Source organism: Ranitomeya imitator, chromosome 2 (genome assembly GCF_032444005.1).
Source record: "Ranitomeya imitator isolate aRanImi1 chromosome 2, aRanImi1.pri, whole genome shotgun sequence".
In the NCBI taxonomy this organism is placed as follows: domain Eukaryota; kingdom Metazoa; phylum Chordata; class Amphibia; order Anura; family Dendrobatidae; genus Ranitomeya; species Ranitomeya imitator.
The window spans coordinates 485,018,203-485,036,247 of record NC_091283.1 but is presented as its reverse complement, the minus strand read 5'-3'; the positions used below and the strand labels follow the sequence as shown (position 1 = coordinate 485,036,247).

General features: G+C 39.4%; 1 protein-coding gene across 1 annotated transcript in view; it reads right to left on the bottom strand.

Moving 5' to 3' along the window:
* C1QL1 (complement C1q like 1) overlaps positions 1–16,252 on the bottom strand; it is a 148,721-nt gene extending 132,469 nt beyond the window's left edge. Inside the window, exon 1 of the mRNA XM_069751383.1 lies at positions 14,935–16,252. Coding sequence (XP_069607484.1) covers positions 14,935–15,546 — 612 coding nt within the window. The 5' untranslated portion in view covers positions 15,547–16,252. The remainder of the gene's footprint in view (positions 1–14,934) is intronic.
* Between the last annotated feature and the right edge of the window lie 1,793 nt (positions 16,253–18,045).

Sequence of the window (18,045 nt, the reverse complement as noted above, 5' to 3'; positions counted from 1 at the left end):
AGCTGCTGCTTTCTGTGAGGTAAAATATTATTTTAAACATCATGTAAACAGTTTTACCTCCCAAAACGTAGCATCTGCGATCCCATACTGTCCTGTCTCTAGCCTCTCTTTTGCTTCCTCCCCTTGCAAGGACATGTGAAGTGATCAGACCATGTTCCTGTAGGGTCAGACACAGCCATTACACAGTACACAGCAGGGGCAGATTTATAAGATTATCTCAGCGATGGAAGATTTTTTTTAACCCATCCAGATGTGGAACTTATTATTATTTAAAGATCTATTAAAATGTTTTTTGTTCTTTGGACAATCGTTTAAGAGTGGTCTGCCTTTGTAAACTAGCTATTAAATAATGCAGGGCTGGTACATAATAATCGGCAGCTGTTTAGTGCTGCAAGTCAGGTGGTGTAAACCCACTTTAACTTATCACCTATATTAACTAGAGTTCAAACTAGTTAACATAGGAGCTGGGATTTTTCTGAACGTCCTTTCATTCATCACCTTGCACAACACTACATCTTGTGAACCTCTTTAACCCCTTCATGACTTTTGAAGTGCATATATATATATATATATATATATATATATATATACATGTACATATATATACTTTCCAAAAGTATATTGAGGGGGTTTCCACTGCTCAGACACATCAGGGGCCCACCAAACGCGAAATGACACCCACAGACTATTCTGTCAAAGTCTGAGTTCCAAAACATCACTCCTTCGTTGCCGAGCAGTGCTGTGCACCCAAACGGTAGTTTTCACCCACACATGGGGTATTGCTGTACTCAGGAGAAAGTTCATTTTCTTCTGTTACCCTTGTGAAAAGAAAAAAAATGGGTAAAAAAGAATATTTTTGTGTGAAAAATTTGATTTTTTTTTTCACGGCTCTACTTTATAAACTTCTGTGAAACATCTGGGGGTTTAAGGTGCTCACTACACATCTAGACAAATTCCTTGAGAGGTCTAGTTTTCAAAATGGGGTCAATTGTGTAGGGGGGTTTCCACTGTTTAAGCACATCAGGGGCTTTCCAAACACGACATGGCATCTGCTCTCGATTCCAGCCATTTTTGCTTTGAAAAAGTCAAGTGTCCTGCTACCCTTGTGAAAATAAAACATTTGGGGCTAAAGTCAAATTTTTATGAATAAAAGTAAAAAGTTCATTTTTTTCCTTACACATTGCTTTAATATTATTGTCCTTTTAACTTTGACCAGATAACGAAGCACCCATATATTTAAACATGAAGTAGTGTACGTAACTGTTTCCATACACTTATGGGCCTGATTTATCAAGACTCTCTAAAGGAAATACTGTCTTTGTTGCCCGTAGCAACCAATCTGGCCCCAGCTTTCATTGACTAAACAGCTTTGATGAAATTAAAGCTGCTCTGTGATTGGCTGTTATGGGCAACAAATACATTTCTTTTAAACTGTTTGTTATATCTGCCCCATTGTTGTTATTGCAGTGTCCAAAAGAACACAGCAGCAATCAAACAAATTCAGGCCTCATTCAGACTTTTGTTTTTCATGTACATGTTTTAGCCATATTTTTCATGGATAGAATACTCACCCATTGAAGTCTATGGTGGAATTCACATGTCTGTACTTTTTGACAGATCGTACGTCCGCAAAAAGATCACAAAGACATGTCTGTTTTTGTTCAGATTCATGGGTCAAAATTGCTCATAGAAGCATGTATGTACTAATTTTATATTATTTTCCAAACTACTACAAAATCCGCATGTCTCATATGTGGATTTTCATGTGGATTTAAAGGGAACCTGTCACCAGGTTTTCCCAATATAAACTAAGGTCATCATCCTTACCGATCTTTTACAGGCAGACCGAAATATGCCTGCGCAGGAACGAGATTAGGGGCGCTAAGTGGATGAAGTATGTAGGATGCTTCATCCTCATGAAGAAGGATGGCAGGACGTCGATTGTGATGAAAGATGAGGTGCCGAGCAAGACCAGCGGCGCGCATCTGACCCGACTGCGCAATTTGGGGGATTATAAAAGTTATTTTTGGGGATACGCAGATGGGGTTATGGCGGGCTTATATGCAGGTTGCTAAACTACTGTGAAAAAGGTGCTAAATATGGTTGCCTTAGTTTATATTGAGAAAACCTGGTGACAGGTTCCCTTTAAAAGCCATAGATTTGTTGTAAATTTTACTCTTTGCAACTTATGAAATCCGGAGCAAGACCGTAACATATCCACATCTGAATCCAGATTAAAATCCACATGAACATTTTGTGATGGATTTACCAATGGTGTAACATTCTGCTACGAATGAATTCACCCTAACTACACGAGTATGAGGGAAATAATTATGGGGAAAAAAACATTTTCGCACAAAAAACACCACCATGTCCAGACCACAGTGATGGGATCATAAATCAACCATCTAAGTGGTGTGCTGTGCAGTACACAATCACTTCCAGTGTGCACTCGTGATGCCATTTCCACCCCAGCTATCATTCCTCTATTAGTATTTTTTAATAAAATAGTCGGATCATTGCCTTTTGAGATAAATCCTTTTGATTAATTAACACTTGATGTGCCAAGAACCATGAGTGAGTGACATTGTCTGAGAGCAGCTTGAGACACAGATCAACCCTCACACTGAAATAAGGAGGATGTAACGGGTAATTACGAATACGCCGAAGACCCCTAAAATAAGCAGCCAGGTTTATTGCAGGTAATTGCTGTTGTAGGTTATCACACATTTGTGCAAGGTTAGTAAATTAATTAGTATTCAGCGTATACTGTAAAGCAGTGAACAGGCGGCATCCCTAAACACATGAAGATAAATAAGGCTAGTGTATTATATCCAGCGCTGGCCAACGAGGTTGCGACTTATGCATCACATAGGGCTCATCATTTACACCTGACAGATATAGCTTGGCAACAGAAGTTTGCACCACCATGAATTTTGTAGCATTGATATTAAATATTTTATATATATATATATATATATATATATATATATATATATATATATATATATATATATATCAGTTTTGCACAGTACAGTTATGGTACGGTTATTTGTGCATCTTACTGGGTATATTTAGGCTTTGTATTCTAGGGCTATTTGTACAATGTTAAAGCCTCCATGTTGAGGTGGGGGTGGGAAGGAATTTAATTTAATTACACTCATATGGGTAATAACTATAGTAAATTTAAATGACTGCTGTCTAGCAAAGATACCTGTCTCAAATTGAACAGGACAGATGCCTGTAAGCATTTGCAGTATTGCAGTATAAAGCTCTGCTGCAGTGACATCAAAATAGCTTGATTGAAAATGGTATAGGTGAAGTCCAGGTTTATGCAGATGCTCAGCATTCAAAAAGGCAGGGTAGATGGCAGTGTGGACAGCCTCTTCTTACCTCAGCACTCCTAATATCTCCAGTATTAGATCAGAAAGATAGGGTGGACCACGGTGTGAGCATCCTCTTCTTCAGCAACCCTGATATCTTTAGTTTTAGCTCAAATAGACATGTTGGACAGCAGTGTGAGCAGCCTCTTCTTACCTCAGCATTCCTGGTATCTCCAGTATTAGATCAGAAAGATTGGTTGGACAATGTTGTGAGCATCCTCTTCTTCAGCAACCCTGCTATCTCAAGTATTAGATCAAATACACAGGGTGGACAGCAGTGTGAGCAGTCTCTTCTTACCTCAACACTCCTGGTATCTTCAGCATTAGACCATATAGACAGGGTGGACAGCAGTGTAAGTAGCCTCTTTTTACCTCGTATAACCTGGTATCTTCAGTATTAGATCCTATAGACATGGTGGACAGCAGTGTGAGTAACCTCTTCTTACCTCAGTTAATCTGGTATCTTTAGTATTAGATCATGTAGACACGGTGGACAGTAGAGTAAGGAGCCTTTCCTTATCTCAGCATGCCTGATATCTCCAGTATTAGATCAGAAAAATGGGGTGAACAGCAGTGTTAGCAATCTCTTCTTACCTCAGCAGCCTGGTATCTACAGTATTAAATTAGAAAGAATAGGTGGATAGCAGAGTGAGTAGCCTCCTTTTAAATCTTGCATCTCCAGTATTAGATGAGAAAGACAGGGCAAATATCAGAAAAACAGTCAACAGCAGTGTGAGCAGTCTCTTCTTACCTTAGCACCCTGCCATCTCAAGAATTAGATTAGATAGTGTGCAGCAGTGCAAGCAGCCTCTTCTTAACTCAGCACACCTGGTATCTCAAGTATTAGACTGGAAAAACAGGGTGGACAGCAGTGTGAGCAGCCTCTTCTTGCCTCAGTATCCTTCATATCTCCGGCACAAGATGTGAAAAACAGGTCAGATAGCTCTCTGGCCTCTCCAGTATTACATGAGACAGAGAGGGTGAACAGCAGTGTGAGCAGCCTCTTTTTACCTCAGTATGCCTGGTATCTCCAGGACTACATCAGGAACACATGGTGTACAGCAGTGCGAGTGGCCTCTTCTTACCTCAGCACTCCTTGTACCTCCAGTATTATATCAGACAGATAGGGAGGACAGCAGTGTGAGCAGCCTCTTTTTACCTCACCACTCTTGATAGCTCTAGTATTAGATCAGGATATTCATTGAAAACACATCTTCCTACAAATGAAGTGAGGGAAGGAGCTTCCTACTGTACATACTCACAAGCCCTTATCCCACAATCTAGGACAGGTTTATTTTAGTGTAACAAGATAGCGACCATATTAATTTACTGAAGTAATTCTTACCTAAATTAAAAAAACTGATTAGCTAATTAAAGGTATTTTGAAATTTATTTAAAGAGACATTTTCATTATCTTTTCCTATTCCTGGAGAACCCCATTAAAGTGGTATGTTTACTGTGGTAGACCGGTTCACTCAGTTGTACACAGAGGTAGACATTGTCTCCTTAAGATATTCAGTGGTTTATTATATTTGCTGTATAAACCATGGTGTATTAAAAATAGGAAAATGAAACAAAGTAGTAACACAAAGCACAGTCCTTGTGTTAGCGCACATCCGTGCACTCAGGGTTAGCAAAACACACAATTCAGGTTAGCACAAACACAAACTCTTCTCTGGAGATAGCCTCTCCAGGCACACTGAACACAGAATGTCTCAGGAGGCCAACTATTTAAACCGCAGACTACACCCTCGGGTGGTGATAAGATGAACAACCTCCCACCCATTCTATCATTGTCCACAAAATCCAGCCCTTAAAATTGCCAATTAACCCCTCTGAACACATAGTGTTCTGGAGCAAAGTTCTGGGTTTCAAATCACTGAAATTAATAGCCTCAGTGAAACGTATCTCCCCTGTTAATGTTGGCAGATTGCGCTAACTAAAATAAATAATAAAGAGCAATCGCAACCTGGGATCCACTGTGCAGAGATGGGAAAATGCAGCTAGTGAATGACGGAACACATGGCGAGCGATTGCCTGTACGCACTAGGTAAACACCACTCAGTGTGAACAAGACGCTAAGTTCCAACCTCTGTTACTCCACAGAGAGGAACAGTACAGAAACAAAAGAATAGCTCTCTTACAGAGCTGTGCCACTCACACACAGAAACGAAAGAGAAGCTCTGCAACTGAGCTGTGTCACTTACATACAGTAACGTAAGAGAAGCTCTCTGCAACTGAGCTGTGTCACCACACACAGAAACTAAAGAAAAGCTTTGCAACTGAGCTAAATACCCTGACTAGGGTTGTGCTTGCTCTGGAACTTTGCTGTTCTAACCACACACATGTAGGAGCCAGATGCTAAGCCTTACGGCTAATTGCCCCCACTGACACTAGCTGCCTGCATAAGTGTACAGTCCCAAAGCTTAGACAGACACACTACACTTGCAGACTGAGTGGTAGAGACTCACTCACATAGCCGTACATAAAATGATACTAGCGCACCGGCGTGGGCCTCTGAGAACCTTTTAGACATTAGGCTCATGTCCAGTTGGTCAGGACCTTGCCCGTGGACCAATCTGGCAGCTGACGTCTGACTACCAATGAGAAGATGACACCTCATGGACATACTCAGAATGATGATCTCCAGACTTAGTCTCCAGAGTGCTGAACTGCACTTGAATATTACTGGTTACTAAGGGATTGGCTGGAGAGCCAGCAGTAACCAAGCGTACAACACAAGCCTAAGCAAGACACTGGGACTGACATTTATGCTCAGCAGCACCTGCAGCGGCCAAGTCCGAATAGGAGACCGCAGAGGCAGACAAGACTCGGGATCTATCCCGCGCACCGGGAATATCCCAGGGATGATCAAAATGCTTAACATCCCCTCCAGCATTTTGCCAGTGACTTTGTCATATTACTTATCCAATGGATAGCTGAAAAATGTTTGAGTGGTGTGTGTTTGACTGCTAAGACCCTCAAAGTTTGCTAGAATGATTGGTTATCTTTCTCGCCACCCTGCAAAAAGCAGACTTTAAAGGGAACCTGTCACATCCCAAAACACTGTTAACTTGCAGATATGGGGTTAATCTGCAGGTTAATGGCATTCGAAAGCTGTTCGGCTGCTGCAGGAAAGCCAGGCTGGGATGAAAATAACCTAATACCTTCCTGCAATCTCTGGCTTTCAGTCATGGAGATGTGGCCGCTGCAGTGTACGTCACTGCTCAATACATCCCCGGCACTGACTGACAGCTGGCACAGCAGTGTATCAGTACAGTGTTGGCTGAATGTCCGTGCTGGAGTGAGGTTACAGATGCCACTTGCTTTGTACTGAGTGGAGACTGAAGCTGTACCAGTCACACCACTGAAAGCCAGAGGCTGTAGGGAAGAAAAAAATTAATTTCTTCCTGATAGGCTGACTTTCAGTAAGGTAGCTGGGCAGCTTTGCAATGCTAATAGCCTGCAGATTAACGCCATATCTGCAGGTTCATAGCGCTTTGGAATGTCATAAGTTCACTTTAGGCCCCCTTCAAAAGTCCATTTTTTGTGTCCGTATGAGGTCCATTTTTTAAGGACCGCAAATACAGACACACGCAAACATAATGCATTCAATGGTGGTGTGCACAAGTCAGGTTTTTCATGCAGACCGCATGTCCGTGTGAAATAGATGGCACACATGACAGTTTTTTACATGCACCATGGACAAAATGTGTGTTGTACACGTGCACACTGATGAAATTTCTCACAGTGCACATGCACCATGGACAAAATGTGTGTTGTACACGTGCACACTGATGAAATTTCTCACAGTGCTAGCAGTGACGTCATCGGCAAGCTCACACTGAACTCATCATGCAAATGCGGCTGCCTGTGACCTGCAGTAACCTCAATAATATTACCGTTCGTCACTGAAGCTGCGTCCCACGCTCAGCTCAGTGTATCCTGGATTCACGGCTGTGCAGTCGCATCGTGCCACCACTTAGCCATGCAATCCAGATGAAACAGAGTTGGGCTCTTCGTGGGACAAATGGATTGTCATCTTACAGGTGAGGAATATGGGAAAAAGAGGGTAGGGAGTGTTTATTTCTAAAAAAAGGACTCTGTGTGTTTATATCAATTATATGTGTATGTGTCTTTACTACATATGTGTATGTGTCTTTATTAAATTTGACTCTAGGGTTAGTAATGGGGGTGTCTTATAGACGCCTCGCCATTACTAATTTCTGGGCTTGATGTCAGCGTCCATAAAACAGTTGACATATGCCCCAACCCTATTACGCTACTTGCCACCGCACCAGGGCAAGTGGGAAGTTTGGAGGCTAAACGCCAGATTGGCGCATCTTTTGAATGCACCGTTTCTGGGGCAGCGGAGGGCTGATATTGCTAGCTTGTAAGGGGGGCCATTATCCATGGCCCCTTCCTTGGCTATTAATATAAGCCCACGGCAGTCTGTTTAGCCTTTGCTGGTTAGAAATTCTAGGGGGGCCCTCAACATTTTTTTCCTGGGGTTCCCCGTAAACTAACCAGTAAAGGCTAAGCAAACAGTTGTGAGCTCTTATTAATAGCCTGGGAACCTTTAGGGCTATTGGCCCCTTTCACAGAATAGTAACATCAGCCCCCAGCGGTCGGCTTTCCCTCTGCTGGTTATATAAATTACGGGTGATCCCACGTCGGTTTTTTTAGCTGATTTATTTAAAAATAAAAAAGCAAGTGCAGAAAAAACTATACAAAGCATTGATTATATAACACACTGGCATATTTATATGTATCTATCTAGCAATCATGTTCCTCATCACTACCTCTACCTTTAAACATCTTTAATCCAAAACACTCTTTAATTTTTATGCTGCCATTAATTCCATAAGTGTCACACTGACAGCACACGGACACAGGCAGCACAGGGACGCACGGATGTCACATACGTACACACTTATGGCAGACGGGCACGGAATCACCAGGACATGTGGAGGAGGTCTTAATGGAATGGCAGTAGAACACAAGTGCCGCTGCTTCTTTCAAAGTCTACAGCAGGGGTCCCCAACTCCAGTCCTCAAGGCCCACCAACAGGTCATGTTTTCAGGATTTCCTTTGCATTGCACAGGTGATGCAATTATTACCTGGGCAAGACTAAGGAAATCCTGAAAACATGACATGTTGGTGGGCCTTGAGGACTGGAGTTGGGGACCCCTGGTCTACAGGACTGACTGAGCCTACTAAGTACAATGCTTTATATAATCCTTAGCTGACCATAGTCAACCAGCTCCAGAATAAGGAGCTGATCAGTAGTTTATTCTATATAACCCAATAACCATGCTCCTTCTTTTATTCAGGTGGACAAGACAGCATTTGGTGTCAACTCCTTATAGGAACAGTATTTTTAAAGCACTGGGCCTTCTGATTTCCCTATCTTAAAAGTTAAAATCCTCCATGACACGCTGATTTAATATATATAAAAGTAAATACGTTTTCTACTTATTGCCTTTTACGTTTGTTTAGTGACATCAATTCCTTCCATCTTAAATAAGCGAAATAAGCGAAAGTGTTTATCACCATGGAAGAAAACGCTCAAGACTGCTTGACCATCAACACTACTTCACTACTTCAGTGGTTTGAGTTTTTTGTGAATGGTGAGAAAAGACAGTTGAAAGAGGTTGTGAGAGCTGTGAAATACAATGTTTAATCGCCATTTGTCTTGCAATGTAAAAGCCGAACATAAAATGATGTTCATTTAAATACTTGTATGAGAAGTTACCTTTCTACCAGCAGACAGCTACAGACTGTTATTTGTCAATAAACACCAACTTACAACTACCTATAAGTTTCAGTTTCATTGAAATATTCAGTTTCACTGCAGGCTGTAAAGTGAGATGTTCTAAATGGATTGCTGGTTGTACTGACATCTAATGGTGAATATGAAAATTACAATAATTCATAAGTTACTTTTACATGGATGATCAGAACAAATTGCGGTGAAAAATATAATCTGACCTGATAATCGCCATATTATCAAATATTCTGGATAATTATACTTTTATAGAAAAGTAGATAAAACTACCTTGTAATAGTTAACCAAGACATAAATAAAACATTAATACAGAATCTGTCACTAAGTCTTTATTATTTAACCAAAGGAGAACCTTTGTTGTATTACAACAGCGTTTCGACTTGCAGACGATCGCTCAGTTTTTTACTGAGACAAATTGCAATTTCACAGAATTTTTCTATTATCAGATGCCAGATTAAGGGAAGATTGCTGTATATTCCCTTAGATATTGTACATTTAGAGCATATGATAAACTATTTAAGCTATCATACAGTCCTGTTTGTATTTTTTAAATATTAATAATAAAATCATTAAAATGTGTATTTTCTAGACTACTGTTATGAAATTTCAGCAGGTCACAATTTTATATATATATATATATATATATATATATATATATATATATATATATACACAGTATATATATATATATATATATATATATATATATATATATGTATATATATACACACACACCTCTATGCACATCATCATTTTTGATTAATTACTTATTCCTCAAAATGTCATTTCAGCTTTTGCAAAGTTATTCCACTTAAATAGCTACTTTATCACTGAAACATGAGCTGCTTTGGGGGGTCTCATACTGCATTTTTCTCTAAGGAACTCTTGTTGCTGGATTTTAGGATTATAGTATTTTGCATTGTGAATATTGAAACCTAAAGAAGTATTTCCTGGATCCTCTCATTTCTCTTTAGTTCCGGGACTTTTCTTTTTGTTTTCCACTCTTGCTGGAATAATTGTTATGCTGCTGCTTATGGATTTTTGCTGCCATTCTCCAGGGAACTAGCAGGATAAATTGAGAATTATTGGTGGGAAGCCGAATTTACAGGGGTTTAGAGATCACAATTCTATTAGCAGACAGAAGCCTATTACTTCCAACCTTTCTTTACAGCAGTATATCTTATATCTTCTGTCATTAAAACAGATTCTAGCTGGCACTGTGGCTCAGGGGTTGGCATTATTGTCTTGTCAATATAGGCTCACCATGACTTCCGTCCAAAATTGGCCAGTGCCTTCCATATACAAGACTCTTCTTTAGGATATAGCTTAATAATACTGGTATGATATTAGGATACTGTAAGGGTAGAACTTGGTGAAGTAATGTATATATTTGTCTACACATACATACGTTTCATCATTTTTAATAGAATCTTCTTTTCTTTAATCACAGTAAAATCACAATTACCTCAATTACCTAAATGTTCTCCAGTAAGAAAAAAGTGACCACCAACATGGGAAAATGGCATTGATTGCTACCATTGTGAATTGTGACAGTGTCGGCTATTTTATAATTGACGCCTATGACTTGGGGTTTTATGCTGTGATTTTAGCATGTCTCGTGGGTGAGCCCATGTCAATATGGATCCCTAACCTAAATTATTACCAACTTTCCGAAATCTATCTCCCGTCTATCTATGTTTTTACCTATCTAACTAACTTGTACAATAAAAAATGGCAATACTCCCATTTTGAAAAAGTGAAAAATGATATTTATTCCAAGCCCATGAACACAGGCTTGGAATAAATGCAATTTTTCACTTTTTCAAATGGGAGTATTGCCACTTTTTATTGTTTATATACAGTAGTCTGGACTCTGTGACTTGCATCTGCACTTTATTTGATTGATGTTGCTATCTATCTGTCTTTATGTTTCTTATGTCTTTCTTGTATCACTATATGTATCTTTGCACCAACATAACAAATGGGATGGCAATTAAAACTATAGAAATGGGGCACGTGCATTTTTGTTTATATTATGTGACATATGGACTATTATCTATTTTTCTTAACTATTTTCTGCTCTGGTAGATTATTTTGTATATTACACTTTTTTTAATTTAGTTACCAATAGCAACTATGTGATTTCTTTGGCTCTCCGACAGTATAGCATGAGCACAGCTCTACTATTGACCTGTCACTGGCGCTTCATTCCTGTTAAGCCTATGTGTCTAAAAGCAGAACAACCTCCTGGCATTCAAACAAATGAAATTCCCATTACATATCACTTAAGTAATACGTACTCTGAGAGATCTGGTCTATAGGCTATACCACCTGTGGTAAGAATGTTACTGGTCAGAGGTTTTCTGTGGCTAGTCAATTCTCATATATGTTGTAATCACCATTGTTTTGCCTCTGCTTGTCATGTTTTTCAACTGAGTTTCATCAGTTCTAGGCTATCCAACGCTGACCTTACTTTTACGCTCTCCTTGCCTCACGTTGATTGACCTTGTTGAACCTCACATTTTCTCGATGCGCCCTCTAAAAATTTCTTTAGTCTTATCCCCATCCTAGTCACATAGAAATTTTTTGGGGTGATAATCAATTTGTGCAAATAGGCAACATGGTCAGTTCCATCTAACCCAATAATGAGCTGAACCACTAAAAAGTCAGAGCCCAGTCCACATTGTGGTTGTTACTTACTGTATATGTAAATGAGGATTATCTGGTTCTAGAATTATTAGAACAGTCATCTCATTGAGGTCAGCATTGTTACATCTGATAAGTTCCTAAATTTTGCTTTATTCAATGGACAGCTATTGGACCAGTCTTCTCTACACATAGTACCTTTCATTTGCCCACACTGACTTTCTCTCCTTATCTTAGTACATACTATGGTACTACAGACTAGCTGGAATTGCCCCAACTTGACTAGATTTCTTCCAAAGTATTTCTAACCCAAACATTATAGCTTTTTGGATTCAACATAGGATAGTTCTGAATTTGGCCCATATCGGCTCATTCTAATCTTAATATAGACTAAACAACCAGGCCAGTTCCGTAATGGGTTTTCTCTCCAATCTCTTCAATTGATAATATCTGCCTATTTTAGCTTTATGTTCCTCTTAGAGTGCCAATTCCACTTATAATACAGCCATTCTTGACCCTCGCTGGACTCTATTCTTTAATGGTTGGATCTCATAGTCATTCATAAAGGTATTTTGTCCCGTCATTTAATATATTATTACTCCATGTTGTTTGAGAATTTCACTGGCTTTTTGTTGTTCCATATTAAACTGTTCTCCTTTCCAACTTGACCTTCACTACAATCCACACTTCTCAAATCCTCCATTAGCCTCCAATGTGTGGCAAATTCCAACACTATTTTGGTGTTTCTTGCATCCGATTTTAATTAATCATTTGCTTCTTTTACTTTTTACAATAGACAGTGTTAACTCTATATTAATTCCTTTTTTAGACAATGTTGTTCTTTCTTGGTGCATAATATCTTCAGTAATAAATCCTTCTACTCATCAGCTTTAAATATTTTGCCCTACTTTTGACTAGTCCGTGTCTTAGGAATGGATCTCTTTGTATCCCTGTCTTAGATGTCTCTACTTACCACTCTGTTCCTTTCATGTACTAGTTCTGTCCTTGTATTTTTGTGTTCTTTGAACTAGCATCATTTGCATTTTTTTGTTTTCTTTGTAACAAAGTACTGATGGGGAGAAGAAGTGCAAATGGGAATTTATTCACCTCATTGTAAACACAACAATGTCCAAACCATACTAGAATATCAGTCCTTGTCCTTTGGGAAGGTGGCTTTTTATATCATTGAGAACACTGTATTAGGGGATGGAAGATATAAGGGTAGACTGCTCTGTATTTTCCTTTTCATGAATTTTACATTTATTTTGTTCCTCTGGTGTTATTACATTTTATGGTACATTAACAGGCTTACGGTACCTCCTTCAAATAAAGTGTTATTTTAATGCTCACTTTTTAATATTTTTGTCTTTGAAATCTTAAAACCTCCTTGAAAGTTGGTGGTGGCCACACATTTTTTATGTATTTGATTTTTTTTTCTACCATGATTGGATTAGACAGATGTCATAATTTTTTCACTCCATGACGTGACTACCAATGTAATTGTTGAAAAAATGACTGTCCAAAAAACAAATTAATGTTACGGTATATATTACAGTGATAGATGGTTATGTGAAAACATTTGAAAACTGTAAAAAAAAAAAATAAAGATAAAAATGGTCTCGAACTGAGAATTGTCCTCTGGATCAGGTCTTTCTAACCTCAATACTCATGTTCCCTGTCTTCAAGAACTAGAATCGTCCACTGGGATATCTAAACATCTATCTGTGTCTACCTACAGTTTGTAGGTAGTATGATCTCCATAATGTCCTACATTTGATGGCTAGCTGTCAGTTTCCAAAATGTTCAAAAACTTTTCTCAAGCTACCTAGATTTGGAATATTGTCTTTTCATCGTACTCCACTCCAACTTCTTTGAGGGCTACAGCATTATATACTCAGTCCTATCTTCTTCCTTGTCATACCCAAAATATCACTTGATTAATCTGAAGAAAATCTAAGATGTTCTTGACTACTCCTCAAGAGTTCTTGACCACCTATTTTCTAGATAATTTGCCTCTCTTCTTCTCTAGGCGAGATTTCTTTCCTACCATGTATTTCCAACCATGTGCTAACTGTCTACCTTTCACTAGGCAGCTAGTTTTTTACTTCCTCTGGGTAAACTCATTTTCCCTGCTCCACTGAGCTATCCCACCTTTGTCTGCGGGTGATTTAACGTTTAAACTTTGGAGACTGGATAAGCGCTGTTCCTAAGGCGTTCTATTTAATAAGTCACCATTGTGACCATTGTTCTTTCTCCTAAAAAATCTGCATCAGTAAATGTTTGGATAGTAATAGGAATAGGATAATAAGAACATGTAAGCTTACAGGGACCACAGAACAAGAACATTTAATACAGTATGACGGCCACAATGTAGCTGCCCCATGTAGTTCTAGCCGACTTTGTTAATCTACATTACTCACTTTCCCTCTAGGGTAGTTTGTTTTTTTCATGCTAATTAATTCTGATAGTGCCAATCAGGAAGCTTCTCAAGTGAAGATTGTGCCGAACTTCTAGAATAGATGGAAAATCTGGTGAAAATAACCCATTAGGAATCTTTCTGCACTCCTTGATGTTTTCTTTTCTTCCTCTCACAAAATTCTTTACAAATATCCATCACTTAATTTACTTTAGAAGTTTAATACAGAAAACCCTACAGAACATCCACAGCTTAGTTCAGATTTCACCTGAATATTTTCAGTTTTTACAAGCTCCCAGTGGAAAGAAAGTGAAGAGAAAAAGCTTCTAGTGTGACAAACGCACAGTGCGGTACTCATTTTATGTGGTGCTTCTTATTCAAAAATGATTGCCTTATGATGTAAATTCTAAAGGATGGAAAATATTTCTGCCATTTATGAAAACTGAACATTTTTACATTTCTGTATTAGTATTCTTTTGCCAATTTTTTTTATTAATAATACTAACTATTAATAGTGACTTTATGAATTCTATATAAAAAATACACAATGTATGGTTTTGCAGAAAAGAAATAGCAATCTGAGATTTTTTAAATTTTGCTAAATTAGCTTGATTGAATCGAGTTTATATTTTTACTATTTTTCTTAATACAATTACAATTTTGAAATAAAATTCAAAAACAATCCATTGCTGCACACTCACCTGACCATTTTTGCAGAGGTCCGCCCACATACTGGTGCCGTCTCCACCTCTCATTAGGACATGGTAGGTAAAGAAGTAAGTGCCCGGTACTGTGCAGCTGAACCTCCCACTTGCCGCATCGTAGTTGTTCCCAAGGTTGGTGACCACGTCATCAAATTTCAGGACCTCATAACCCTCATGGGGGTTCTTCAGACCAGCATAGAAGGCCACACGGGGAATGGTAGTGTATGTGGCTGTACTTATTGCTCCATTCACACCTCCTCCTGTCAAGCCTGGTGGTCCAGGTTTTCCTGGTTCTCCTCGTTCTCCTGGCGGTCCCTGTGGACCTGGTGGACCTGGTAGCCCAGTCTCTCCAGGTGGACCTGGTTTTCCAGGGCGTCCAGCTTTTCCCTGAGGACCTTGAACTAAAGTTGATGGAGCTTGTTGTTGTCCTCTGTCACTCAATGGTTCAGCGCCAGTCCCGGCTCTGATGCTGGTACTAGTGGTGGTTGCCCCTGCTTTGCTAAGATAGGGGTCGCATACCATCCGGCAGGTGCCCAACATTTCATAGTGACCATCAGATCCCACTGAGTTGACCAACACTGGAATTAGGATGACCAATATTAGAACCATCACCACGCCAATAGCCACTGCCACCAATGTCTTCCTCCCAAGGCCAAACGGGGCCAAGGGACGGGGGGTTGCGCGGCTGGGGGGAGCTATGGTGCCGAATGTTGAGGTGGAGAGGCAAGGTGGCCCCTCCAGAAAAGAAGGGGTGTAGGTAGTCTTGTAGAAGTCACCACAAGTAATGTGGTAAAAGAAAATTGCAGACTAGAAGAGCAAGAACAAAATAAAAGCAGAGGGGTGAGCAAAACAAGGAAGGATAAAAGGAGACAAAAGTGAGAAAAAAGAGATCAAATATAAAGACAGGTGAGAACTTGATAAAACTTGCAGGAAAAAATATGCAAATAAAGAAAAAAAAAAAGAAGAATGGATCCCTGACAGGAATGAGAAGAAACTGCAAGAGATGGGAGAAATGTATGACACAAAAAAGTGAATGGATATTATGTGACAGAACAGTGGAGAAAGCAATGATTAAGAATAGAGTGGAAAGGGAATTGTATGAGAGAGATAAGAAGAGGGGTAGGACAGAGAAGAGAAGGGGGAGCAGGTAAATGCGAATACTCAAAGAGAAGAGGATTAAAGTGAGAAGAGAAAGAAGCAGCTGCAGTGTCGGACTGGGACAGAAGAGAGAGAGAGCTGGAAAGAAGAAGATTACGAGAAAGGGTGAAAGCTGCTGAGGCAAGGCAGAAAGGCAGCAGGGAATCTAACTTGTGAGAGGTTGCTCTGTGCATCTTGACTGTTATATATGAAACAGAGCAGTGCCCCCTAAAGGATGAAAGAGGACATGCAGCTATGTGCAGGGGGAGACACAGGTGTAGCGTATTCGGCAATAGGTGCAAACACACTATAAACTATCGGAGAGGAGAGGAGGAGGGGTTTGTCTCTATGTAAAGTCTTGTCTAAAGTCCACTTTAAGGGAGGATATTAGCGAAGGGAATGAGGATGTCGAGTCCATATGGGTTGAAATTCATGGAGGGAAAAATGGTAACAAAATTCTCATTGGGGTCTGTTACAAACCCCCAAATATAACAGAAAGCATGGAAAGTCTACTTCTAAAGCAGATAGATGAAGCTGCAACCCATAATGAGGTCCTGGTTATGGGGGACTTTAACTACCCGGATATTAACTGGGAAACAGAAACCTGTGAAACCCATAAAGGCAACAGGTTTCTGCTAATAACCAAGAAAAATTATCTTTCACAATTGGTGCAGAATCCAACCAGAGGAGCAGCACTTTTAGACCTAATACTATCTAATAGACCTGACAGAATAACAAATCTGCAGGTGGTTGGGCATTTAGGAAATAGCGACCACAATATTGTGCAATTTCACCTGTCTTTCACTAGGGGGACTTGTCAGGGAGTCACAAAAACATTGAACTTTAGGAAGGCAAAGTTTGAACAGCTTAGAGATGCCCTTAATCTGGTAGACTGGGACAATATCCTCAGAAATGAGAATACAGATAATAAATGGGAAATGTTTAAGAACATCCTAAATAGGCAGTGTAAGCGGTTTATACCTTGTGGGAATAAAAGGACTAGAAATAGGAAAAACCCAATGTGGCTAAACAAAGAAGGAAGACAGGCAATTAACAGTAAAAAGAAAGCATTTGCACTACTAAAGCAGGATGGCACCATTGAAGCTCTAAAAAACTATAGGGAGAAAAATACTTTATCTAAAAAACTAATTAAAGCTGCCAAAAAGGAAACAGAGAAGCACATTGCTAAGGAGAGTAAAACTAATCCCAAACTGTTCTTCAACTATATCAATAGTAAAAGAATAAAAACTGAAAATGTAGGCCCCTTAAAAAATAGTGAGGAAAGAATGGTTGTAGATGACGAGGAAAAAGCTAACATATTAAACACCTTCTTCTCCACGGTATTCATGGTGGAAAATAAAATGCTAGGTGAAATCCCAAGAAACAATGAAAACCCTATATTAAGGGTCACCAATCTAACCCAAGAAGAGGTGCGAAACCGGCTAAATAAGATTAAAATAGATAAATCTCCGGGTCCGGATGGCATACACCCACGAGTACTAAGAGAACTAAGTAATGTAATAGATAAACCATTATTTCTTATTTTTAGTGACTCTATAGCGACAGGGTCTGTTCCGCAGGACTGGCGCATAGCAAATGTGGTGCCAATATTCAAAAAGGGCTCTAAAAGTGAACCTGGAAATTATAGGCCAGTAAGTCTAACCTCTATTGTTGGTAAAATATTTGAAGGGTTTCTGAGGGATGTTATTCTGGATTATCTCAATGAGAATAACTGTTTAACTCCATATCAGCATGGGTTTATGAGAAATCGCTCCTGTCAAACCAATCTAATCAGTTTTTATGAAGAGGTAAGCTATAGACTGGACCACGGTGAGTCATTGGACGTGGTATATCTCGATTTTTCCAAAGCGTTTGATACCGTGCCGCACAAGAGGTTGGTACACAAAATGAGAATGCTTGGTCTGGGGGAAAATGTGTGTAAATGGGTTAGTAACTGGCTTAGTGATAGAA